This window comes from Myxocyprinus asiaticus, chromosome 12, assembly GCF_019703515.2.
Source record: "Myxocyprinus asiaticus isolate MX2 ecotype Aquarium Trade chromosome 12, UBuf_Myxa_2, whole genome shotgun sequence".
NCBI classification, from domain to species: domain Eukaryota; kingdom Metazoa; phylum Chordata; class Actinopteri; order Cypriniformes; family Catostomidae; genus Myxocyprinus; species Myxocyprinus asiaticus.
Window position 1 is genome coordinate 28,428,850 of NC_059355.1, and position 27,658 is coordinate 28,456,507.

The 27,658-nt window shown below is 38.8% G+C and overlaps 1 protein-coding gene across 1 annotated transcript in view; it reads right to left on the bottom strand.

Moving 5' to 3' along the window:
- Window positions 1-27,658, bottom strand: part of LOC127449400 (ribonucleoprotein PTB-binding 2-like) — a 120,715-nt gene that overhangs the window by 59,135 nt on the left and 33,922 nt on the right. Inside the window, exon 3 of the mRNA XM_051712807.1 lies at window positions 18,388-18,860. Within this exon, the coding sequence (XP_051568767.1) occupies window positions 18,388-18,860 (473 nt within the window). The remainder of the gene's footprint in view (window positions 1-18,387; window positions 18,861-27,658) is intronic.

Consider the following 27,658-nt stretch of genomic DNA (forward strand, 5'->3'; position numbering starts at 1 on the left):
AAAAATCAATAGAATTCACAACAACAATGTTCAATGCATCAAAGCAATTGATTTCTAAGCCCTGATAGGGGCAATTTTCCTGGCTTGTATAGCTAATGTGCATGCGGGTTCTAAAGTTGATTGACAGGTGTGTATCTAAAAGGTGACTGGCTCTTTTAACTGTAAGGCGGGACTTCCTTTCTACTTCTGTTGATCATTGGGGGGGGGGGAGCTCCTTGGTTGAGCGTTCCAATTTCTCCCATTTATTTTAATAGAAATAGCCCATCTCTGCTAAATAATCTCTGTTAGAAATCAACCCACATCTTGCCAAAGGCAAGAATGCGTGACATTACCCAAAGTGAAAAATCGCTTTTTATGAATCATCATCATCATTTTATGAAACAAGAAAATGAACTATTACATACATTTTCATTAAAATTCTCAACTGTATATATCCTAAATGATGGAAGCAAAATAAATCTACTGATGACTGAGATACACAGCTACATATTTATCATATGCAGAGCCTCAAGGAATCCATTGATTTGTGTCTGCTGGTGATAATTAGTGAGTCGCCTGCAGCTAAAAGACATGCTTTATGACTATGACATCTGGCATGAGAAATAAATCACCACTGCATGCTTTGCACTACTTTGATATCAGAAAGGAAATGGAGTTTTATTACTGAGTATTGTTCCTGTAGAAAACTTGTCTATTTCCGTATACGCATAGGGAAGACTAAGGTTAGTTGTCAAAAAGGCTATATCTCAGTAAAGTCCAGCTGCACTAATGTGTGCTTTTAAGAGGTTTTGTATGCTTGTTTCAAACACCAAGTTCAAATTCCTCTTAAATGAGAATACTTTTTGTAAATTGTACCATTCAAAGGAAATTTAGCTTTTGGGTAATCAAGTGAACATAATTAAACAACACATAAATTAAGGCAAGGGTCTAGTATATTATGAAGGCATATTTTTTTTAAATATTTTCTTAGAAGAACAAAGGTATTTTTTCATGAAGTCTGGTTGGGGCATGTTGTCACATTTTTAATCGAGGCACGTTGTCCCATGTGTTTTAAGTGTCATACATTGTTACAATTTATTAATTACAATACTTGTTGACCAGATCAATGTTTTTATATTTTTATGTCACCTTTTACTTTTTTGTTGTTTAATGAACAATTTATTTAGCTTTGTTCCTTATAACTGTTCTCCTTGCAGGTGTAGATTTAAAAATGGTGGTTGTGATGGTGGGGACACATTCTCCCGTCACCCCGCAATGTTCACATGAAACCACTGGTTTAGTGGCAAGTTCCATTGCGACAACTTGCCCCATATACGTAGTGTGACAATATGCCCCATTATTGGGACATGTTGTCACAAAAGGTTAATGTGTGTTCTATGAACTGTATCTTTTTTTCCTGGACAAGAACAGAGACAATATTCTTTATTTTTTTTTGTTGCCAAGACTTCAAGGTTTAGGCTATGCAAAAATTTACTTTCAAAAGTTAACTCACCCTGAGAAATATTCACTGGAAAAAAAAGTGTGACAACTATAGCCCTCGTCTCCACATATGCACTACATGAATCTATGTTAACACCAACTCTGAACTCAAGTTTGCACTTTTTAGTCTTTATATTTTTGGAGCTGTCCGATATTAAAATAGTATCATTAAAACATTATGGAATTTTGGGGGGGAGATGGTTGCTGTAGATTTAGACCAAATCTATTAGGGCAGTGCAGGAATCTAAAGTGTGTTTAGGTAACTATTTAATGGTATACAAATATAATAGTTTATTGTTCAGAAACTATCGCTACACAGATTTAGGTGAAGAGAAGCCACCCAGTTCCATTACCTGCAGTTATTGGTTTTGCAACAACAACAACAATTGAACTATAATTACTATTCAAGAACTACAGTAGATTTTCACATGGGTGGAAAAATCAAGCAAAGTATCACTGGATGTCTATGCTGAGTCAGTGTAAAAAGCCATGCATTGCTAACTTGTTGTCAAAAGCAGCGATGACGTCATTTCATACTTCCATTAATCCAGCCATGTCCACATCTAAAACTAGACTCCGTCTCTGGGCTATGTTTCTAGGAAGCAAGTCAATTCCTTGTTTATAATTCTTTCCATGACTCTTGAAGGGAAAGAACGGAGGTCTGGCTTTGAACCTCCGAGGTCAGATTTGCTGCTGCCTTTAAAAATGGACTGTGAATGATTTGCTAAATATGAAATGTTAAACTTACATACTCTCTCACATACAGTGGCCCCATAAAAGTATTTAGTCACTTTAGTCACACACACTTAAATTATGGCATTAGATAACAAAACATCAAACCAACTGGCAAAATGCCTGTTTGATGGCTTAATATTGCCAAATGCAAGACATCCATACATAATTAAGTGTGGCTTAAGTGTCCAAATACTTATTGGAGCCACCTAACACAAATAAACATTAAATCAAATTCCACACAAGCACATTTAACGCTAAAGTGATTCACCAGGCTGCACATGCAAACAAGTTTACTTACAAATATGCTACGAATTCTCTAATTCCCATCACAATTATCAGACAGTGTTTTTGAATCTCACAGTACTTATGAGGAACCACACAGGGAATCAAGAACATTTAGAAGGTGAGCCGAGTAAACACACACACACTTTCCAGATGTGATTTAAGGTGCTGCCTTTCATCAATGTGCATCATTTCTTTCAATTGGCCACTGGGGAGACCAGCGGCGTGCCATCAAAACATCTTCACCAACTGTCAAGGACTAATCAGTGGAAAGAACGGCCTCCTCTACATTCAGTTACCCTCTTTGGATACTAGTGGCTTTTAAAAACTCTGCAAACTACATTTCAAATTCTTGATTTGGCTGGTGTTTCCCACAGCCTTAGGGGAGATGTTCAGACCGAACGTGTTGATGCAAAAAAAAATAAAAAATTCTAGATGCAGCACAACAAATGGAACAGAATGCGGGTGTGTCGAGACTGATGTTTACTAGGGATGTGCACAGTTACAGTTTTTAACATTCGGTTATCTGTGAGGTTTCATGAACAATTAATCAGTTTTCTTCAGACATGGAAATAAAGAAGATTATTACAATGGAATTTCCTCAACATTACTCAAAATAGCAGCAAATAAAAGTGCACAGTGAACTATGTGCCTAAATAACAAAATAACAATACAAAGATCTTCAAGTAATAAAATCTCACAAACAAATCTCGTCAAACAAAAATAATAAACTTGCAAGCCTGTATTGTTGCTTGAGCTCTGCATGGGCAGGTTCAAATTTCCACGAGGCAGCGCAGCCTCTTCAGGGTGCTTAGATTTGTAAATGGTTTAAAAACAAATGGCATTGAATTTGTCTAATTATTTTACATAAATATGCACACCAGAGCAAAAGGGAAAAACACCGTCTTACTGTTTATCAAGCACTGAAACTTTGCTTGGTGAAAAACAACCTGAAATCAACACATGAACAGTCACATGAAGTCCTCTTTGCAACCTGAACTTCTTCAGAATAAATGAAACAATGCAGGTGTTTTGAGATGCATTTAAAAAAGGTTATTTTTAACTTTACTTGGTGCAAACATGTACAAAAGCATGTTAAAACAGACCCTAACTCGCCCTATCCTTGAAAAATTGACCCAAACCCGGCAGGAAAACCAGATGGTTTGTCAGAACTCGTCGAGTTCAGGTCAGGTTAAAGACCTCTATTGCACATTTAGAATCACCAAATAGTGATTTTGATATTCGAATAGTGGCGCGTTGAACGGTTAACCAAATGTTGACTATCTGTGCACATCCCTAAAGTTAACAAGTTGAAGTTCTTTTAAAACTGGACATAACATCTTAAAAATACAGCTTCCTGTGCAAGGCTCTGAAAAATCAAGAGGACGTGGGGCAACGGTCATTCTAGTGCATGCTTACATAGGGAAAAAAAAAACAGTGTGAACGGCCTCTTAGGGAGTGAAGGTTGAATTTAGGCTCTCTAAGGTCCCATTCAAAACAAATGCGTTCTTGTGTTAAAAATAATCTAGGCACAGCGTAATAAATGGAACAAGATGCAGGAGTCTTGAGAAGCAGTTTTTATATAGTAAAAGTTCTTTTAACTTGACATGGCGTCTAAAAAAAACATGGCACTTCTGCATGAGGTGCTAAATAAAACAGCGATTCGTGCTACAATGGTCAAAGACTTGTCTAGCAAATGTTTACATAGAAAAACATTTAAAAAATGGATGCATAAACGTGTCTGGTGTGAACCCAAAGGCTGTTTTCTCACTTAAAGCAGAAGTGTGTAATTTCTGTGCCACTAGTGCAACTAAATGGAAATGAACATTGTTTTCAAATCAGCTTTCTGAATATGCCCCCATGTGCTGTTAATCGAACAAACAGATAGTCCTGCCCCAAACTCACGCCATTAGTTGGATGGGTTGTTCAGAACAAACGTAACAATTTTTTATAGTGCCACAGGGACACAGTGTTTACAGTTTGTGAGAAAATTAACCAACAAATGGTTTACTTAATGTTGTCTCTGCATAATACGCTGGGACAGGAGAAAGTATTTTAAAAACAAAAAAAGTTACACACTTCAGTTTAAATTTGATTTCTTGGTTCGAACCTGTGTTCGATTTTACACCCCTCCCCCTGACTCCACAAGTCTCTTTTAATGTTGTACTTTTGGGTCCAAACAGTGAGATATTTTCATCATCAAAGTGACTACCAGCGTGAGTACTATTGGTAGCTGTTCACCACTAAAACTAATGAAGACACCAGTTATTTTCCCTTTGGATTTATTCCTAAAACTTTACACACACAATTCTTGCATTTGTCTGTCATGGATGCATTGCAAAAAATGTGAAGAATGCAAACTATTCTCTGAAAGCAATTTATTCAGAAACAAGCAGCTATTAGAAATGCATTACACTGCACTAAGTGTGACTGATAATATGCAAAGATACATTATTTCAATAGTGGTTCACTTTTGCGATTTAGGACAGATTGCTTTCAAACCAACAAACCATACTGGATTTCACATAAACCACATCCCCAGACCACCTTTTCAAGTGGACACCTGAGTTTGGTGTGCACCCAAGTTCGGTAAATTGCTTTTACACCACTCTAATGTCAAATGGACCTGGGTCTGCACCAAATAACAATGAGTGAACAAATGAACGGATAACGTGCAACTGAAGGAAAAAAGATGGAGTATAAAGAGCGTACACAAAGAGTCAGGATGCTGAAAGAATGTAAGTGGAAAAGATGAACACAGACTGATTAAAGGACAGAGACAGAAAGGAGTGAGATCAAGGAAGGTGTGATAGAAAGAGGCAAAGAGAAAGAGAGAGGGAAAATGGACTAGGCAGTAAAAACTCAGTCAGACCCAAAGTGGGATTCCATTAATTTATATTACACACACAGTGGCGAGATTGTGGAAAAACAAGAATTTTATAAAGCCGGTTCCACCATCAGGCTGAACAGTTCTGAGCAAGGTAAGTGGTTCTAGCATCATTTCCACAGTTCGGTATGGTACAAACTGTTCCAGGCCCGGAATTCTCTGTTAGTTAACCATTCTCAGGACAAAAACTGTTCTGGTGAAACAGCTGTAAGGACGTGGCTACCAATGATTGGTCACTTCCACAGTAGAAAAAGAAACCCTAACCATGTCAACAAGCATGGATCGGTACAGAACAATATGATTTGTCAACGACAACTGTTCGGGCCAATGTTGAAAAAGCGCCAATAAAGACTTGGTAGTAGCTCTTTTGACTTGGGCCAGTAGTAACCACAAAACAACTACTCAGAATACCACAGCAACAACATAGCAACAAACTAAAAATAAATCGGAACATCTCAACAACTGTATAGCAACGTACTAATAACAACTTCCGAACAGCTCAGAACACCTCAGCAACCGCATAACAATGTACTACTGTATAAACAACTCCAAGCCTCAGCAACTGCTTGGCAATGTCCTAAAAACAACACTGAACACCTCAGCAACTGCATAGCAACATACTAAAAACAACACCGAACACCTCAGCAACCACATAGCAACATACTAAAAACAACTCCGAACACCTCAGCAACTGCATTGCAACGTACTACTGTATAAATAACTCAGCAAACCTCAGCAACTGCATAGCAACGTACTAAAACAACTCCGAACACCTCAGCCCCCACACAGCAACGTATTATATATGATACCAAACATCTCTGGAACTGCAATGTACAAAAAACAAATCCGAACACTTCAGCAACAGCATAGCAGTGTACTATAAACAACTTCAAACACTTCAGCAACTGCAAAGCAATGTGCTAAAAACAGTCAGTCAGTTCATTACATGATGAACTGTTTCCACACAAAAGCAGCTTATGCAGCGGTCTGAGGCTTCTTCTCCATTTTCTAGCATTCAAACAGCTCGCTGACCGCTCCAAGATGGCGCCACGGATGACATAACCAAACCAGCCGAATGAGGCATCTACTGTTCGTATGTATATCTATGCCCACAACAACCTAATTTTGTGACCACTTTTGCACTGGCATGCACCACTCAAATTTTCTTCTAAAAACTGTAAAAATCAAGTTAGGATCAGAAGAATGGAATATGAAAAACATATTAAGAGGCATAGAAAAAAAATTAGAAATGGTCACCACCCAGGGCTCTTACCCCACATAATTTAGACAGACATTCAATAATTCATTCAATAATTAGATAACAGTATGACAGAAATAAATGACAGAAAATTTGTTTATAAAGGACGACAGGCTTCTGTATGACAAACTAGTGTATAAAACAATTTTAATAGACTTGCTGAGCTAAACAAATGGTGAACATATTTGTTTCTGTGTATGTTCTGCTCTCAGTCCAAACTGCTGTCATGGTTCTGTATCCTGCAGGGCACTTGACACAAATCTAATCCAATCATGATGCTTCATAAGTTTCCTCCATTATAAATTTTATATTAAAACGGAACAGGAAGGAGAGAGTGGTCAGGTTCAGGCTGCTAATGTCTGTGTGTTGTTCTGCTGTGAATGGGTGCAGTCAGACCCACTGGGACTCTACATCAACCCCCGGCCATTACTGACCTCATGACAGGGAAATCAATACAACTATAAGCTTTGACACCTAAAACAGTATACCTAACCATAACCCACTCCATCAAAAGCAAATATTGTGCCTGGATGTCTGCATGGTGTGTTTCCTCCGGCTCGGACATGTTTTATTTCCTATAGTAAATGGTTGACTTTTGAAAGCATTACATTGAGATTCTAGTAAGGAGGGATGCTGGGCCCCTCAATGACAGAGTAATGTCAAGGCAGTGGAGAGTCACAAGCAATTCACCCATATGTAACTTGGCAGAAGATCTCCTGTATAGTAACATACTGGTGTAAAAGCACTGTATAAATTGCCATCACTATGGACCACAATTTTCCATTTCTCCATGATATTGTGGCACCTAGATAAGGCTTGGGCCCCAGAGGCCCCAAGTCACAGGAGCTCAGCACCAAGTCTCTATGATATTCTGGTCCCTAGATATGGCTGGGGGCTCTCCTTTAATGTGCGCAAATGGGATTTATTTTTTATTCAATAATTGAAAATCTGATCCGAAGTTTAGAAAAGTAAAAGAACAACTCTCATCTTATCAAGTATTAGCAATGACAATAGTGATGCTTCCCTAAGCAATGTTTCCAAACACTCCAACCACCCTTTCCATCATCTCCCATCTGCCACAGCTTGAACATACAGGTCCTACCTACACTTATGCCATTGGTTGTTGAATAATGAAGACAATATGGTGGTACAAAAAAACATAACCTAAAACAATGAGGGATGATTTTAAAAGCATGCCCAAAGGGGTGTATACATTTTTCAACTGAACTGTATGTGATTATTAATAATGCAGCAGCATTTAAAATCAGATGACTTAATATGCATGGAAACAATATTAGCATTTTCATACATAAAACATTCATGGTTGTTTATTTTAAAAGTAGAAATGTCTCATCATGTACCTGCTTCAAACTTAAAGATGTCTTTAAAAAAGTGATGTGTTTATTTGTGTGTTATGACAGCAATCAAAATCTACTGATGGTGTCAGGACAGAGGTCAGCAGATGAGTTGACCTTCATATCAGTCTGAAGGAAAACACTGAAAACACTGAAACAAACAGATAGCAGACTGAGAGGGAGAGGGATGAAGAAAGAGAGAGTGCTAAAGACAAAATAAGGGACAAAACAAATCTTCCTTGAAACCTTAAAACCAATACCTTTTTTATCAAGTGTCACCGGTTTCAACCACCTTAATAAAGCACAACAGTGTTCATCCCCTTTCTCCATATAGGCATGTAAATAAAATGAAAAAAATATTTTAAAAAAATTCTAAAAGAATAGCCAAACCAACCACCTTTACAAACCGACAACATTTGAAACAAAAAGGGATGAACATCAGAAAAAAAGGTATAAGAATCTATACCTAAATGAGTAGAATTAACTTTTCTGTGAACTGCTGCATTGAATTGAAAGTGAAAAGTTACATAAGAATAGTTATGAACAATTTACATAGAAATTCTTTCTGCAAAACAAAAGGTGGTAGTTGAAACGTTTTCAGATAATGTTTCAATAACCACAAAAGTTACAGTAGATTACAAGTTAGTCAAGTCGTGTATTTTATCAGTATTAAATCAGTATCGTACTATACACTGACAAATAGGGATGGGACGATATGGTTATCACACGATTCGGTTCGATAAACAATATGGAGTTTTACAAACAAAGTTCGGGAGGAGCTTGTTCATTTAATCCGACCAATCCCAGAGTAATCATATATAAACCGCTGCTTACCTCAGTGCTGCGACAATTCTTCCGGCATCCCTCCTCCACCCCAACTCCACAGTCTGTTTATTTATTACTAAACTCAAGTAAAGTTCAGGGGGATGTTCAAAGCTTGGGTGGAGTCTCGAGTTCGTGCCCTCCACTATGGACAACGAGACAAATCCGTTTATCTTTACCTCTATTCAAGGATTACATAAACATGTGAACTACTGAAATGAGGTTCACAAATTGATATAACACTTAAATGACAAAGTATGGCAGACATTTTTTTTTTTTTTGAGTTTTTGCAAAATGCACATTATAATTTCTCATCAAAATAAAGTTCTTTAATACACAATTTAAATGCCTATTTAATAGAGTTTCTCATATACTGTACCTTTCACTATAAGAAAAGATCACAAATAAATAAGCCTTCAAAAATAGTGGGCTACATTGAGGCCAATCAGGTGCAAAACAAGCAATAGAACTGAACAGAACCTGTCCTGAAAAAGTATGTGAAAGTGTATATTTATTTTTTAATTATTTGTTTGTCATCATTATTATAATTACATTTTAACTTTTTAAAAATATAAATATTTTACGTTCAATCAAATATTATATCATGAAATTGTATATATAATAATGATATGAGCTGTCAATATTTGAAATCTGTACAATTTACAAGTAATAACACTAAGTTACAACAAGCGCTATAACAGTACTGTCACTTTAAGAATTTAACACGCATCTCACAGACTCGCACAGGTGTTCTGGTTCATTTATTAAAGAAAGAGAAGCCTCGGTTTTTTAGTGCAACCCTGCTAGTTGTGATTCAAATTTATATCTCTTTTTACTTTTTTATCTGACTGTACAGAAGAGATAGGATATTAAAGGTGCAATGTGTAACAATTTTCATGTAATATTCGGCTTTTTTTTTGCCAATGTGTTAACGGCCTGTAACGCAGCTTAAAAAATGAGCCTTTCCCGGACTTCCTAGGTTGCCTATTAAAGCCTGTAGACTGATTTTCATGCGAAGGGAGCGGGTCGCTTTTGCCGGGAAAATCCAAAGGATGTGACGTTTATGTGCGCTCCCGAGAGCCTTGCCTCGGTGCTTCTCTTCCACTATTGAACAGCGACAACACACTGCAACACTAGGTAACGTTATCTTAGAGATGGAATCCAGCAAACGTCCGGCTCCCAGTACAACACTGACTCCTACACAAATTCTGAGTAAGCCAAAAAAATAAAATAAAAAATTAGCTACTGAATTCCGTCTGGTTAAGCGGAAACGTGATCGTGGTCGAGCAAAAACTAGAGTGAACAACATTTGATTCCTGGAGGGACCTTTTGTTCGGTTTTGAGGATCAAAACAGACACTGAATTGGCGTTCTTCTTACTGTACAGGTAAGCTTACATAACTGCAAAGCATGTGAAATATAGTGCCATAAGGATTATTCTGTGTAATTTTAGCTAACTTGATCTTGCCTGCACAGTAACTCATAAACAAGGTTAATCTGTAATTATTCAGCAAGGTAAACTAGTATAACACATTAAATGAATGCAAAAAGACCCACTCATTAGTGTAACGTAACTTGGTTATACAGAAATATATACAATCTATTATTATAAAACAATAGCGCATCGATATATCAAAATGACAGTTGTGATGGAATCACATCAATACTGAATTGTGTCAACATATTTATAATGTACAGTCTATTTTATAAGCAGCTACTGTCATCATCCACCAAATTTAGCTAACAGCTATTGACAAAGCTGGCTAGCTAGCTAACGCCGACATAGGCTATCGTATAAATGCAGTCAATGTATCATGCAAAGAAAAGAGATAACTTCAAACTACAGTCTCGCATATTCAGACCTATATCCACACTTTGTTTTAGCCCTGTTCCAGCACTGGAGAGTCAAATATAATATACAGTCTCAAAGTTTGTAGTAAAACAATCATAACTGTGTAATTTTAATTATGCTACCTCATCTGTCAGCATGATGCCAGTGAATCATGTTCAGTCTCTTTGTACGTTACATCATTGTTTTGGCCGATGCTTGCGTCCCTATGGAGTGTGTGCACGAGCGCGAGCATGAGCACCAGGTAGCTGGCTGCAGTTCACTTAACGGCCACAGGTGTCATTAATAACAAGGGTTTCTGAATCTTACATACTGCACCTTTAAAAGACACATTATTAAATTAAAGTGGAGTGCGGGACCTCATCTTGTCACAGTCTGTCTCCCTCTTGTTTTTCAAGGACTCTTATTTTGACATTTTTCCTGGACTACATCCCCCATAATGCACTGCCCTCATCATTTCTATCTGCTCCTCATCATCCTCACCTGTATTCCATTCCCTCATTTAGCTCCTTGTCTTTAAATACCCTCAAGTTTGGTTCATTCATTTGTCAGTCCTTGAAGTGTCACATTTAATGGTTATGTTGTGATGTTTATCGTTATTGTTTTGTTCCATTCCAGCGATTGTTCCACTCCAGCGTTTGTTCCACTCCAGCGTTTGTTATTAAAAGACTTAAAGTATTTACTCCCAGTGTCTCCTCTCTTCCACTCCACCAACCCAACGTTACAGAAGGACTGACCAAACAAATACAGACTCACCGTGATTCCTCTTCACCTTCTACTCCAGCGATCCCTCTAATCCTCCTCTCCTATAAGTCCAGATCGACAAGAGTCATGGAGCTGACCGGTTCACTTATGGATTTACTCAAACAAGATCTTCCTCTCCCTGAATACACATCAAGTTCTGTCAACTCGTCACTTCCTCCACTATCTCGGACCCCTACCTCTGTGCCATCTACGGAATAGGCTTGAACTATCACCGTCCAACAGCCCTTCCGCAAGTGGAGAATCTTCCCTTTTTGGAATATGTCCGAGCCACGCTGTCCATACTTTTCCTCTCACCACTACCGACCTACAAGGAAGACCCTCACCAAGTCCCGGTGGTAGATCCCCGTACGCTGTGATTTATGACAGGAACCCCTGGCCACAACCAGCACCTGCACCTGCAACGGTCTACGAGCCAGCATCCATGCCTGCCATGGTCTACGAGCCAGCGCCCACGCCAGCCACGGTCTACGAGCCAGTGCCCACACCTGCCACGGTCTACAAACCAGCACCCACGCCTGCCACGGTCTACGAGGCAGCGCCCATGCCAGCCACTGTCAACGAGCCAGCGCCCGTGCCTGCCACGGTCAATGAGCCAGAGCCTATGCCTGTAGCCTCGACCGTCCCAGAGCCAGTGCCTGTAGCCTCGACCGTCCCAGAGCCAGTGCCTGTAGCCTCGACCATCCCAGAGCCAGTGCCTGTAAACTCGACTGTCCCAGAGCCAGTGCCTGTAGCCTCGACCGTCCCAGAGCCAGTACCTGTAGCCCCATCTGTCCCAGAGCCTGCTTTCACGGAGCTTATAGACCTTGATTCCATTCCCACCTGTATGCCCACCCAGTGTACTCCTCTTCCGCTGTCTCTGCCCAACTTCTTGGAAACCCTAGTTCTGTCCAGTACCCTGGTCCTTCCTCCTCCACTGGCTCCACTCAGGACACTTCCTCCTCCTCCTCCTCCTGGTCAGCCAGCTCCTCTCACATCACCAGCTCAACCTTCGCTCCCTGCAAAACCATGGTCAAGGGGAACCTCAAACCCTCCGACTCCACCTAGACCCTCCGAGCCCTGGACTCCGCCTTGGTCCTTCGTTCCCTCTGTCCCACCTCGGCTCTATGTCCCTTTAGGTCCACCGTGGTCCTTCAGCCAATAGGCTTCTCCGGGGTCCCTCGTCCCTCCAGCTCCACCTTAGTCAGTCGGTCACCTGGCTCTGCTTATGCTCTCCGATCCTCCAACTAAGCTTCGTCACTCTGAGCCTCTGGCTTCACCGGGGACCTCCTTCCCTACGGCTCAGCCTGCTTCCCCAGAGTCTCCTCCTACGGTTCCTGCCCTGTGGCCGCCCCCTAGACCTCCTGACCCAGTCCCTGCTCTGTGGCCACCTCCCAGGCTCCCGGATCTATTCCCAGCCCTGAAGCCGCCCCCAAGGCCCCCGGATCCTTTCCCAGCCCTGAAGCCGCCCCCCAGGCCTCCTGATCGTCCTCCTTGGATCCTTCATCTTCTGCATCACCCTACCCAACTCATCCGTCTTTGGGCGCCAGGAGTTGCCCTTTAAAAGGGGGATGGGGTGGAGGGGGGTGGTAATGTCACAGTCTGTCTCCTTCTTGTTTTTCAAGAACTCTTATTTTGAAGTTTTCTCCTGGACTACATCTCCCATAATGCACTGCCCTCATCACTTCCATCTGCTCCTCATCATCCTCACCTGTATTCCATTCCCTTATTTATCTCCTTGTGTTTAAATACCCTCTAGTTTGGTTCATTCATTTATCAGTCCTTGAAGTGTTTCATTTAATGGTTATGTTGTGATGTTTATCGTTATTGTTTTGTTCCATCCAGCGTTTGTTCAACTCCAGCGTTTATTATTAAAAGACTTAAAGTATTTACTCCCAGTGTCTCCTCTCTTCCACTCCACCAACCCAATATTACACATCTTTGATGGACACACATTACACAGAAGAAATGGTTAGTTTTAATCCCAAGCACTTCAACAAAACAAGGCGTTTTTCCAAGTATTTCAGTACTTACATTTCTAAAAGCTCAATTCAAGCACTTTAAGCACATCAAGGACCTTGTGCGAACCTTGTAAACAATGTAGAAAAAAGCACGGAAGGTGTAAAATCAAGAGATAGAGAGATCATGATGTTCGAAGGGTCATTTAGTTTATGATCACATGGACAGAAAACAATGTTGCAAATTTTGAAATATCAAGTTTTGCCTCGATATGGTTTTTTGGTTAGCGATATATCAAAATTCTATATATCATCCCATCCCTACTGACAAAACATACATACTGTCATAATTTCAGACTGATTGCACTGAGAATTCAGTGACAGTAGGTTGGAAGTTAAGCTGTTGAAATCGGTCTGTGTTTATGGAAATTCAAACCACTTCCCCAGTGGCCAAAGCTGGAAGTGTTGTTGAATGTATGGTCCTGTGTGAGCAGTTTCTAGGTGAAATGTCCAGAAAGTGGTGCCAAAAGCATGTTGTATTTTTAGTTGTAAATGATGAAATAGAGTCAACAGAAATGCGTATTTTATTAGCCCTACCCTCTAACCCAAACCCTATCCCCAAACCTAACCGGCAGTGGAGAGAAAATGTAATTTCAGAGTGAAAATGCAATCTCTGAATCGTGAAATTTTTTATGTGAAGGTGATTACTTCCTGGTTTCCATGGGATCAAAAACCCGGAGGTTTCATGCGCAATGCACCATCAGTAAGGGAAAGGTGATCACGGCTGAGTTAATAAGAAAATGTCTGATGGGGATAATGCTTGTCAGTAATTCAGCAGAGTGGGGTTGATTCATAGTTCCTTTCAAGGCAAGTCAGTCCACACAGTAGCCATTTTTGGAATGCTCCCGGGCAGCTTTTTCTATGTAAACAAACAGCATAAAAGTACAGCTCCAACTACATGAATGGGGAAAGAGCAAAATCTTCAAAATGGTTGGTCAAGATTACGATCAAAGAACATATTTAGTATCAGAAGTAAAATCTGAGAACTAACATAAATTGTGCTTCTTTAGCTCATATCACACTAAAAACTGTATTTTCCAGGCTTGTCCAGCTAATGCCCATGCACGTTCTGGAGTTGACTGGCAGGCGATGTCTGTTTCTAAAAGTTGGTTGGCTCTTTTACCTGTAAGGCAGGACTTCCTTTTCTACATTCGCCATCTTGGGCATTCCAATTTCTCCCATTAATTTTAATACCAATGCTTCTCGGCCTAAATAGTCTCTGGTTGATTTCAGGGTACATGAACATTCCGAAGCAACATATCGATTTCCTGTGTGATCATGCTGATTAATTTTCACTTTACTGTATATCTATATATTACAAAATACATTTTATATTACTATAAATGCATTTCACAAAAAAAAGTGTTTGTGTTTGTCTAAAAAGTCTTTAATATAGTTAGTGTTAGGAGCACCATAAGGCAATTTGGGTTGCTCGACACAAAACTCAACTGAAAATTACCTACAGAAATTTCTTTAAAAAAACTGGCCCACCCTGAATTTCAGTGTGTAATTTGCACACTGGGTTTAATCTTTCCACTTGTCATTAACCACATCCACCAAAATATATCAGTTGCCAATCACTGTGTCCAGCTGTCAGGCTTGTATATCAGTGTGAGAGACCCTCAGATGTGACACAGAAGACCTGCGTCAGAACATGCCAGTTATGAACACGCTGAGTCATTTAATAACATAACTGCTGCCTTTCTCAAAAGTATCCCACAGGCAGAAGGGAGTTGAAAGAAGAGTCGGGGGCTGTATGATGGACGAGTGATACAGTGGGAGGTGAAATGTGAGGGGGAAAAAAGAGAGATGCATTTTCAAACACATCTAATGGAGCTGACATTTCCAGTCAACTAAACTCAAGAGTTTTGTCATTTCATATCACACCACAGTGGCTTTGAGAAATACACTGCTGCATGTGTTTGGACAGTCATATGTGACCTGGTCATAGCTTTTAAATGAGATATGAACTGTAATAGAACTTTAAGGGATAGTTAAGCCAAAGAAATTTCAATTATAACTTACTCACCCAAATGTTGCATGCTTTCCTTTTTTCCATGGAACACAAAAGGAGATATTTTGTCATGTCATTGGTTCTTCTCATTTGTCTTTTGACTGATTAAGCATAAAAACCTGAATTAGCACAAGTGTTAAAAAAATTTAGAGCTACGGTGTGGAGAAGATTTTTGATGAATAATGAACTACAATTCATTACACAAGGCTATCATATGGCTTTATACGACTTATAATAAAGTATATTGCAATTCTTTAATGGTAATTTTATGGTGCTTTTTGGAGCATAACAGTCTGACCAGCCACACAAAAGTTATTGTATGGAAAAGAGTAGAATGGGAATCATACAGAATTGAACGATTCTAGTTCTGATTCTGATTACTCTTAACAAGTCTGATGCCTTACTGCTTCTTTTAACTATTCTTACTTTTGGGAATGAAATATTTTAAAATAAGAAATGCCATTTTTATTGCATTTACTATCCTCAGCAGTCTGTTGCCAAATGATTAGGTCATTTCAGATTTCATCAAAGCAGATGTATCAAATCAGAGATAAATTTAATACAATAATTGCAAAAATATTTCTATTTTAGACATTTTAGAGCCATAAATGCAATCCAATAACTGGTCCTAATGCAACTATATTAAATTAAATTTCTAAACAAACAAAAATTGTGCTAACATCTTTCAATCATATGGAGTGGTGGTGGCATAGTGGTCTAAAGCACAGAACTGGTAAGCAGAAGGTTGCTGGTTCAATCCCCACAACCACCACCATTGTGTCCCTGAGCAAGGCACTTAACTCCAGGTTGCTGTGGGGGTACTGTCCCTGTAATAAATGCACTGTAAGTCACTTTGGACAAAAGCATCTGCCAAATGTAAATATATATATATATATATTTTTTTAATAAGATTCCAGTAAAAAGAACCAGCTCATTAGAGTCATTTGATCAGGAACTGCATTACACTGGTCGCACTGTGTATTTTGCACTGAAGATTTAAAAGAACTGGCTCATAAGAGTAATTTGGTCATGAATTTCATACAGCTCTGGAATTTTTATTTTTATTTTTATGAAACTGGTTCCAAATAAGAACTGGTTTTTGATCCCCAACCCTAGAAAAGACCAGTATGAACATTCTGCTAAATATGTCCTTTTTTTGGTCTATGGAAGAATGAAAATCATAGGGATTTCAAATGACATGAGGTTCAGTAAATAATAACAGATTTTTCAATTGTGTGTGAACTATCCCTTTAATACTTCCATTTGTAGATCAGAAACTTTAGATAAGGTCTCTCTATTTTAACAAAATTGCTGTCTAAACCCTGTAAAATCTCCAGATTTCAAAATGGCAACATTGAGAACAAACCTCACTTAGGATAACATTACTACAGTCACTCTTTGCACTCACCATCTGGTTTTGTAAATGGTTTTAGATCATTAGAAACCTCCTAAATATTGATGAGATCTAATGAGACATTTTCTGTCAGCGTGAGATGCATTTGCATCTTATTTACAGGCAACTTCTGCACACAAATGAGCTGAATCACTCGAGCAGTTGCTGGAGTTATCTAATTTCTGTACAGTAGTGGGGGTGGCAATATTCAGAGAGCTCCATTATTGATTCTTGAAACAAAGCTGAAGTATTAAAGAGGCCTGAGAGCACAGTGATGCAATCTGAGGTCAAAGTCCTGAGAGCCTGATGCATCTCCAACACTCCAGCAGATAGTGTGGGTTTAGCAAAGCTTCATGGGATTGAGAGGGTGTGGTGTATTGATTTCTGTGTCGGCTGGTGTTGGCCCTAACTGCAGATCTAAAGTCAGTGTTGCCTTTTAGCTTTAATGGTTCTGATTAGGATGGAGCTTCAGGAAACCGTATCCTGCATCAGCACTTAAAGGCAGTTTTCTTTGGAGGTATTGATTTCTAGAGCTGGTCTGCATGGTGAAAAGCTCTCTCTTATTAACACAGTGGAGAGAGAAGTGATGGCTGGGTAAGGTTTCAGCACGAGTCCTAGCTATTGTGTCTGGCAACAGAGCTCGACCTCTAAAGCCAAAATCAGATGATTAGCACTACTAGTAACTGAGGTTGTATTGCTCACACATGCAAAGACACACACAGGCTGCCATTTTTAAATGAAAATGGAAAATTCTGACATAATTTACTCATTATTTTAATGTTTTTTCTAACCAGTATGACTTTCTTTCTTCTGTGGAACAAAAAAAGAGAAGTTTTGTGGAATGTTCACACTGCTCTTTTCCATACAATGAAAGTAAATGGGGACGGGCACTGTCAAGTTCCAAAAATGACAACTAAAGCACTAAAAAAGTAGTCCATACAACTTATCTATATTTCAAGTGACGGACAGTATGAAAGTGATGAACAGTATGAAATTCATGTTGTTTTTCACTGAAAATCTTGCCCTCCGCTACTTCTCTTAAATCTCAAATCTTAAGTATGGTGTGACAAAACGCGTCACGAAAGGTTTGACTCAATGATGTAAAACATTATTGGTTTTTACATTTCTCATAACTGATAAAGAAGTGTCAAGTTTGAATAACTGTAAGTGTGAATGAGATTTGAGGTGGAGAATAAGATTTTCAGTGAATAACACTTACATTTCAGAATGTTCTTCACATAAAGCTATTGTACGGACAATGTTTTAAACGTCTATTTTTGTGTTGTATGGAAGAAAGATAGTCAAACGGATTTTGAACAATATGAGGGTGAGTTTGGGGGAATTTTCATTCTTGGGTTAATTACTCATTTAAATACAAGATTTACAAGGGGAAGCAACAAAAACATTCCAAAAGAGGAGTAAACCTAAAGAAATATTATCATCCTTACTTCACCAAAGGCAAATTCATTAGTTCTGTAACCTAATACTTTTTAAACCATGTCAGTGAAGGTGACATGCCAAAATCAAATGCCCTGCTCTTTCTCTCTCATCTCACCTGACAGAAGACTGGTTTGTAGTGCTCTGAAAAAATGTGAGCCAGTTCCTCTGAGTCTTCGAAGTCTAGCGGCAGGCGATCCACACACAAGCACTTGGAGTGGAGGTGGTCAGCAGAGGTTAGCTGGTTGACATCAGCCCATTGCACCATGAGCGCTCGGTCGCCCAGTGGTTTCCCCAAGAGTTCTGAGCGTGCCCTGGACGCCGAGTCCTTCTTCATGTACTCCACAAAGCCATAACCTTTGGAGTGACCGGTAAGGTCACTGTACACCAGGAAACTGCGCTCAATGTTGCCATAGGAACGCACCAGCTCCTGAAACTGAGCGGCAGTGACTGTGTAGGGCAGGTTGGTGACACACAGGAGTGAGTCTGTGGGTTGCAGCTGGACGGTGATGTCACGGCCGCGGACTGACATCTGGTGCAGAGTTCGAATTGCATCCTGTGCCTGGTCACCATTTAGAAGGGTTACGAAGGCTAGTGAGACACAAACACACACATAAACACACAAAAACATTAATAAAACACACAAAGAGAAGGGGGTTTCAAATGGGACTTGAGTGAAAATCACAATATACAAAAGTAATTACTACACCTTGTGATACTATAACAGTTATTTTTGATGGCTTACACTGAGGGTGACAAACATGAAGGGAATAACTCATCAAGCATAACATCAACATTTAGCATACAGAAAAGTATCTGGGAAATTGTGAGATATTATTCGCTATTGGGACAGGCATTTGATACAGCTAGTAAATAGCTACTGATAAATAGCTACTGTAAATACTTTCACAGGCAACTGATCCCATTTAAATTCCCATTTATGGGACTATAATTCTCTCATGCAGTCTTAAACTCATACTTGAACTCAAACTTTCTTTCTTCTGCTGAACACAAGGATATTTTGAAGAATATATGATGTTTTTGTCCATACATTGTAAATCAGTAAGGCCCACATCTTTAAATCTCCAAAAAGGACATAGGCTAAAGCAGCATATTATTTATCCATTTGACTTGAGTGGTTTAATCCATGTCTTTTGAAGAGATACAATATTTTTGGGTGAGAAACAGACCAAAAGTTATAGCGATAGTTCACCCAAAAATGAAAATTATCTCATCATTTACTCACCCACATGCCATCCAAGATTTGTATGACTTTCTTTCTTCTGTTGAAGACAAACAAAGATTTTTAGAAGAATATCTCAGCTCTGTATGTCCTTACAATGCAAGTGAAATCTGTGATCTGTGAGAAACAGATCAATATTAAGTACTTTTTTACTATAAATCTCCACTTTCACTTTCAGAATGTGAAAGAGAAAGTGGAGATTTATAGTAAAAAAGGACTTAAATATTAATCTGTTTCTCACCCGCACCTATAATAATGCTTCTGAAGACATAGATTTAACCACTGGAGTCTTAAATATTACTTTTATGCAGCCTTTATGTGATTCTTGGAACTTCTAAGGTCTGGTCACCTTTCACTTACATTGAATGGGCCAACAGAGCTGAGATATTCTTCTAAAAATCTTCATTTGTGTTCAACAGAAGAAAGAAAGTCATACACATCTGGGATGACATGAGGGTGATAAAATTATGAAAGAATTTTCATTTTTGGGTGAACTATCCCTTTAAGTCCTAATTCACTATATCTTGATATCAGCAGCCTCCTTGGCGTGTTCATGACACATGTGCAGAGTGCTGTATACAAACCAGATACATTGTTTCCAGGTTCATGGTTTTCACGCCCGGTAGTGTTATTTAAAAATTCCAGATGCAAGTTAAAATGATAGTCGCAAGTTTTTTTTAGGGATACTTTTAAAATGTGGTCCCCAAATGGTTGATGATGATAAACAATAAAAAATGAAAATGCAATGTCTTAGTCATGTATATTGATACCGGCACTTAGTACATGCAACAGCGTGCATTGTCAAGGAATCACTTGAATCCTGCACTGTGTTCCAATCGAGTCGAATATCAAGATTTAAAGTAAAGGATTTTGTAGAGTTTTTTACCGGCTGAGAAGTGTGTCCTTCATTAAAAGCAGTACATACCCTGACAGTATGCGATTTCGGAAGCAGCAATGGATTAAACCACTCGAGTCACGTGGATTACTTTTATGCTGCCTTTATGTCATTTTTGGAGCTGTTTTTGGACCCTAATGACATATTGTATGGACAAAAACGCATCATACACAATTCAAAATATCTTCATTTGTGTTCAGCAGAGGAAAGAAAATCATACAAGTTTGAGATGGCATAAGGGTGAGTAAATGAATTATCTCTTTAATTCTAGTCTTTCTCTAATTTTCTCTTCCCCTTAACTAGAGTAAGTGGAGCACAGTTGCACATTTTCTTATGCAACTGAAAAAAGTACAGCCTGATCAAAGAAAAGCTAACACAATCATCTTAGAAATCACAGCCACTTTACTGTTGACAGGACTGAGACGACACACAGGAACACAGGAACCTGATTATAGCCTTTTGTCTAAATCTGTGACAGTTATTAATTTTTTTTCCTTGGCTAAGTCGAGGGGGGGGGGGGGGGGGGTATTGTAGCAGCATTAAAGCTTATAATTCTACTGCCATGAGACATCTAAAATTACTCATTAATGTGCAATGCAGTCATTAATATGCTCTCCATAGGCACTGATATTAAAATGACTAGCACGATGCAGTTCAGCTGTCTATAAAAGATGACATTACTGTCTGGCAGATGTTGTGGGTACCCTAGGTCCATTTTGGTCTATATGAGTTTAGAAAGTGACATTTATCAGTGGTTTCTGGAAACATCACGAAACAAAGGCACAACAATTACAGCAATTATAAAGTTAAAATCACAGCATTGGCCCTCTTCATCCCATGAGCTTCATCTATGCTTTGTTGTCCTGTTCTTATTACCCTCATTAGACTTTTCATTAGCACTGAGATGATAATATACTGGGGAGGAGTAACACTCAGTTAGCTACTGTATATGACATGAGCTCTGCTGAAACTGTGAGAGCTCATCGAGATTCATTAAGCCAGGTTGTGTAAGATCACAGCAATTTAAACATGATTGGTTTTATCCTGTTGGCACAAAGGGTAAAAGACAACATGTAAGGTCATGTAAACATCTTAAACCAGTGGTTGTACATTGGTCACGCTCCCCTTTAAAACAAGAAAAACTTTCAACACAAAATGAAAATGCCACCTAAGTGCCTCAGGCCGCCGAGAGCTGCATGTGCAGGATGCGATACGGTGCCAGGTGAGAGTATAAACAAGGCTTACAGAAAAATAGGAGGAGGAAAAGAAATTGCACACATTGGTTCTTGCGTGTACTGTCACAATTTGTTTTTGAATGTGTGAAAGTGAACGAGATTTGAGAACGGGCAGTCTTCTGCACCCCCCTTACAATACTGCCTCACACTTTGAGAACCTCTCCCATAGATAGCTTACCTTAAAGGAATAGTTCACACAAAAATGAAAATTCTTTCATCATTTACTCATCATTTATCTCCAAATGTGTATGACTGTCTTTCTTCAACAGAACACAAACAAAGATTTTTAGAAGAATATTTCAGCTCTGTAGGTCCATAAAATGCTAGTGAATGGATGCCAAATATTTGAAGCTCCATAAAGCGCATATAGCCATCATAAGAGTAATCCATACGACTCCAGTGGATTAATTAATGTCTTCTGAAGCTAAACGCTAGGTGTGTGTGATAAATAAATCAATATTAAAAACTTTTTTTTTTAACTAAAAATATTCTCTTCCAGCCAGCTCATTGACGAGGGTGGAGTTCAAACTGCCTGTGACGTAAGCGTGAAAGCCTCCTCTGCATTGATATTCATGTGTAGATACATTATTAGCAGCTTTTCCTATGGACCGTGACACAAAAACACAAAAGCAGTTTGTGCAGCGATCTGAGCAATGAGCTCAGTCAGAGGCAGCTCCTCCAATTATTTGCATTCAAACCGATTCAAACAGCTTTCCTTGTTGACTGTTCCAAGATGGCGCCAAGTTGGCGTAACCAAACCAGCCGAATGAGGTATTTCTGTATGAATATGAGGGTGAGTAAATGATGAGAGAATTTTCAATTTTTCATTTCATTTTTCATCTGTCGGTACACACAGATTTATGCCCATTACCCCAATTTCATATGGCATGTAAAAACCTTTAGCAGCATTCTTACCGGCACATACCTGTTTATGTTTTCATATCAATAGCAGAGCATAATACAACAATTTCAAGTCTCTTGTAAAAGCAGATTTGTTGCATTGTCAGATTTTTTGGAACAAACTTATTCAGCGTAGTGGTGGGAGTGTAAACGCACTCAATGACTGACTAGCTTTTGGATGCTGCCATAGTGTAAGTGTCATCATCTAGATATATTTATTAACCAAAAATCTAAAAATTCAATACAGAGCCTCTTCCATAATGCAAGGGATCTCTCTTCCAACAACATGATTGTGGGCATTATTAACCCAAAAAGCATGCACAGATGCACACTCTTGAAATCCGAAACAATCCTAAACTAAGACACCATATTCATCATACTATGATTTGAAATGCACAATTCTTATTCTGACATCTCATACAGTACAGCAGTATGTGAATTGGGATTCAGCCACTGTGACACATGCAATCACTGTGGTTTTCGTTTACAACTGTGTCTGTGGCAAGGAGTAGATGACACAGCTCTGCCCCAATACTGTACTTGTTATGGCTTGTTAGGCTCTGATCAGGCTGGGCATCGTTAGCAGATGGCTGTAATATCTTAACAGATCAAGGACATCAGTGTCGGGCCAAGTTTCAGTCCTTCAGGCTGTGCCTTGACAGAGCATCCTCCCCCCACTTGCTGCCTTCAATGGTAGAGCACAAACAAGCCTTCCCCTGCTGCTTTACAGCATGTCAATTATCAAGCAGGCAGGCAGACACACATACACACTATCGCAAACATGCAGACAGACACTCTGTGACACAGCTTCTGCTTTATGGCCTGTCAACTGGCAGGCCAGAGCTATACAAACACACATGCATACCTGTTGTTCCTGACCACCATATCAATTCCAAGATCACATGACCAAACAATAAAAAGAGCATTAACATACATACACCCCCACATTTTGGCCTCCGCCTGATATCTCTCAGCATGTCAATTACTACTGAAAGTGCCCAGCAAAGCTGACAGCTGCCACCGATCTGGAATATGTATTCTGATGAACATGCAAAAGAACAAACAGACAAACACATTTTTCATCCTGTGTGTGAAAACAAGCTTTTCTGCTTTTCAGTATACATGTACAGCATTTCAATGTTATAAAAGACATCAAACAGGACCCACAACCATTGCTCATTACCATAGAGTGTCCTAAAAAATATCTCCTCTCACATACAAAACACATACAACAGATCTAAAAACAAATCTGAAAGATCCTTGCACACAAGCCTGAGGAAGTATTTACACCTGGCCACCTCATGAGTTTTTACGGCTCTGAAAGCTATCAGATTATGAAAAGACTGAGTGTGAATGCCCTACAAAACAAATTGGAAATGGATAGCAATATGATCACTCCAGGAGTTTGTTTGAAGCACATTCAAGATAGCCAAGTGTAAATCCATCTGGTTCTTCAGGCTACATATGTAAACTCGAGTCATCGGAACTTCGTCAGCATACAGAAGTTTGAGAGCCCCGCAGTCCACATCTGAGGGAGCAATCCTGGGTGGTACACATGGATGAAGCAACCGCAAAACTCGAAAATAAATTGCCACATGGGGCAAACAGAGCAAAAACTTTCTCAATCTTACAGAAACAAAATTGCCTATATGAAATCATCTGCATTAGCATCATCATAGAAGTGATCTCTGTTATACCATGGGAATAATAAATTGGATTTCTATGCTATACACTGGAAACTCCACAGACATTGAGAATCATTTGCATTGTATGACAGATAACAGAGCAGAGCACTAATCCACTGTGAAGCACGCAGCTCATGTAAACTATGTATTTATATAATTCAATTGATTTAATGTTTGTGGGGAAAAAAAGCAATGGTATGTTGAAAGGTAATTTTTTTTTTACTTGTTAAAAGTGTTTTAAAAGTAATTGTTCTATTTTCACTTGTTTTAATGGTTATTTTGATTAGACACTATATTGATGATGAAATTAAAACTTTAAAGCATTTTAAAGAATTAAAAAAAAATAAAAAAGTTTAAATTAAAAAAAAAATAAAACAGTAGGGCCCTTCTTAAAAACTCTTAAGCAATACATTCTTCATTGAGAAACACTTGAAGGAAATATGTATTTCTTTTGATTTATTATTTACATTGAAATTTAGCTTTAAATAGGCTAAAGGAGTATGTTCAATAGCTCACTTTGATTTTAGCATATTTTTGCTGAAATATCAAAATTGGTACAGAGAACCCTAAAATTACTGAAAGTTTGGTATCTTGACAACACTAAAGCCAAGTGTAAATTTTTCTTTTTTTGGGGGGGATTTTTCCCCTTTTCTCCCAATTTGGAATGCCCAATTCCCAATGTGCTTTTAAGTCCTTGTGGTTGCATAGTGATTTGCCTCAGTCCGGGTGGCGGAGGACGAATCCCAGTTGCCTCTGCGTCTGGGACCATCAACCCACGCATCTTATCACGTTGCTTGTTGAGCATGTACTGACCTGTAGCTCCTCCTCGTTTGAGGCAAACAACTAATTCCCTTTCAGTCAGTTAAGATCAATCAACATGAACACACCAGCGTGCAGAGCTATTAGCGAGCTGGTGCAAACTTACCATCATCCAGGGGCGAACTGGCCATAGGGAGAACCGGGACTTTTCCCAGTGGGCTGGCCGCGAAATGGCGCCACCGTTGTCATTGCTGTTTCGATATTCTTTTTACCTCGGAATGGAAAACTAAGAAGAACTTCTCTGAAAGTATGCAGGGGCATTAACATGGAAGAGATACTTTTTATTGCTTGTCACTTTTCCATGTTGTGTTTGGTTAGGACATATTGGAAGTTTAAATAGGTCCTGAGTTTTAATACAGAAACATAAACTAAATCACAGCACAAGTCCTGTTTAAACCATGCAGCAAATGGAGCAGTAAAATGCTAGAATTGTGCAGCCTCAACATTCAAATGCGTTTTGCTTTTCAGCATACACGACTTTGGCCTTTGTCCTCCTGCGAGTGCATGTTTGAGTGTAAGAGTATGTGTTCTTCTCCAAAGCCGCCTACATTTGCCACTGCATCAATTAATGATGATCTCCTTCTGCTTTCCCAGCATCAGTCATCTGCCTGAAGTAGTTGTCGGGCCGAGCGGTAACTCCCACACGCTCCCGTAAAAAGCCCCTCTAACGCTTCAAGTGGACAACGAGACCCCCACGCCACTATTGGATCCATTTGCACCCCCCTCTCTCTATCTTCCTCATCTGTGATATTGAGATGCTGCATGCTGGGTGATTGTTCAGATGGAGTGTATTCATGCTGTTTTTGAAACACGTACATCTGATCATCACCTAAATACATGCTTTAATTCCAACCGTCACATAAATAAATGGGTGAATCTAACGAAACCTGTGAAGAACACGTCTGGGTCACATTTTACCCCAAAATATGGCAAAAGAAATAGGAAATTACAATTTGCTAAATGAAAATTAAACATATTTTAAGGACCAATAAGATTTTATGCATAATGACATTATTTTTAAGACAATTATTTTTTTTTTTTAGATTCACAAATGCTTTAACAGTGATTATATTCACCAGTGTTAGCATAGGACAGCATAACGCTTCTCTCCCAATTTGTGATTCTCGAAGGACAAATTCAAGCCAAGTGTGGGCAACCGTTTCCTGTCCTGCATTGATTATATATGTCAGATACTGGTAGTTTTAACGGCTTTTATTTGACACTGATGAACTGTCCGTCGGGAGTGAGTGTGAACACTCACACGGCAATTAATTTCAGTGCTGTAAATCTGTTATTTAGTTACTGGGTATAGCAAACAACAGCGCACATAACAAGAGTTGAGGCGTGAAATGACAGCATGTGGGCTTCTAATGGTGTTCTTCTCCTCCCTTTGGGACTTGAATTCTACATGATAAGCCACTGTTGAGAGAGATCACTAAAGTGCTGTCAGAGGCATGAGAATCATCCTGACATGATGTACTGATGGCTGAGTATTGTCCATATTTGAAGGATCTGTATTGTGGAAGAAAATGTATTCTAAATATGTAACTACTTCCAGGACTGACAAAGTACTACAGAAAAAATATAATTTGAAGAGCTGTAGTTACCCAATGCGTCTTGTAAGAAGTTTGAGGATGAGCTTTGGGATCATCCTGGCAGTCTCAGTCTGGCAGAAAGCTGAATGCAGCATCAAACTGTTCAGCTTGGTGTGTAATAGGTACAAATAAAATGTACATATTTTTCAATATAATAAATCTCAGTATTTATGTACTGGATATGTTCTGAAATCACTTAGAGTGATATTCTTCCAATCAGTGGAACAAAAAAGTTATTGTAGCCATTTAGATCAAAATGTTTAATGCAAGAATTAAAATACAGTTAAACTCTAGTAAAAAATAATCAAGGTTTTCCACATTGTTTTGAACTAAATGAACATAAGGAGGAATTATATTGAATCATTTTATTTTTGTTTGTCTGTATGTATGTATATATATATATATATATATATATATATATATATATATATATATATACACACACACACACACACACAGGCAGCCAAAATAATGTCATCTGCAAAATAATAATTGGAATAATGTACAGATAATGTACATTATTTATTGATTGAATATATTTATTTGTTCATTTTTAAAAAGCAAATATGTGACCAAAATGACAAAAAAGTAATAAAATATAATAAGTAAAATTTATATTTTCCTAATGTACCTAGTTAAAAGGTCCCCTGAATAATTAACAGCATTAACTCAGAGATCATTTCTTTTAAAGGAGACCTATTATTGCCCTCTTTACAAGATGTAATATATGTCTCAGGTGTCCCCAGAATGTGTCTGTTAAGTTTCAGCTCAAAATACCCCACGGATCATTTATTATACCATGTTGTAAATGCCTCTTTTTAGGTGGAATCAAAAAGACGCTGTTTTCGTGTGTGTCTCTTTAAATGCAAATGAGCTGCTGCTCCCCGCCCCCTATTATTATACAGACAGTAAGCGTAAAAATAACGACATAGCTCTGTTCTCCATGAATACAATCAGAAACAATGGTAACTTTAGCTGCATTAGCTGTGGAATCAGCTAACAAGCGATTTGCAAACA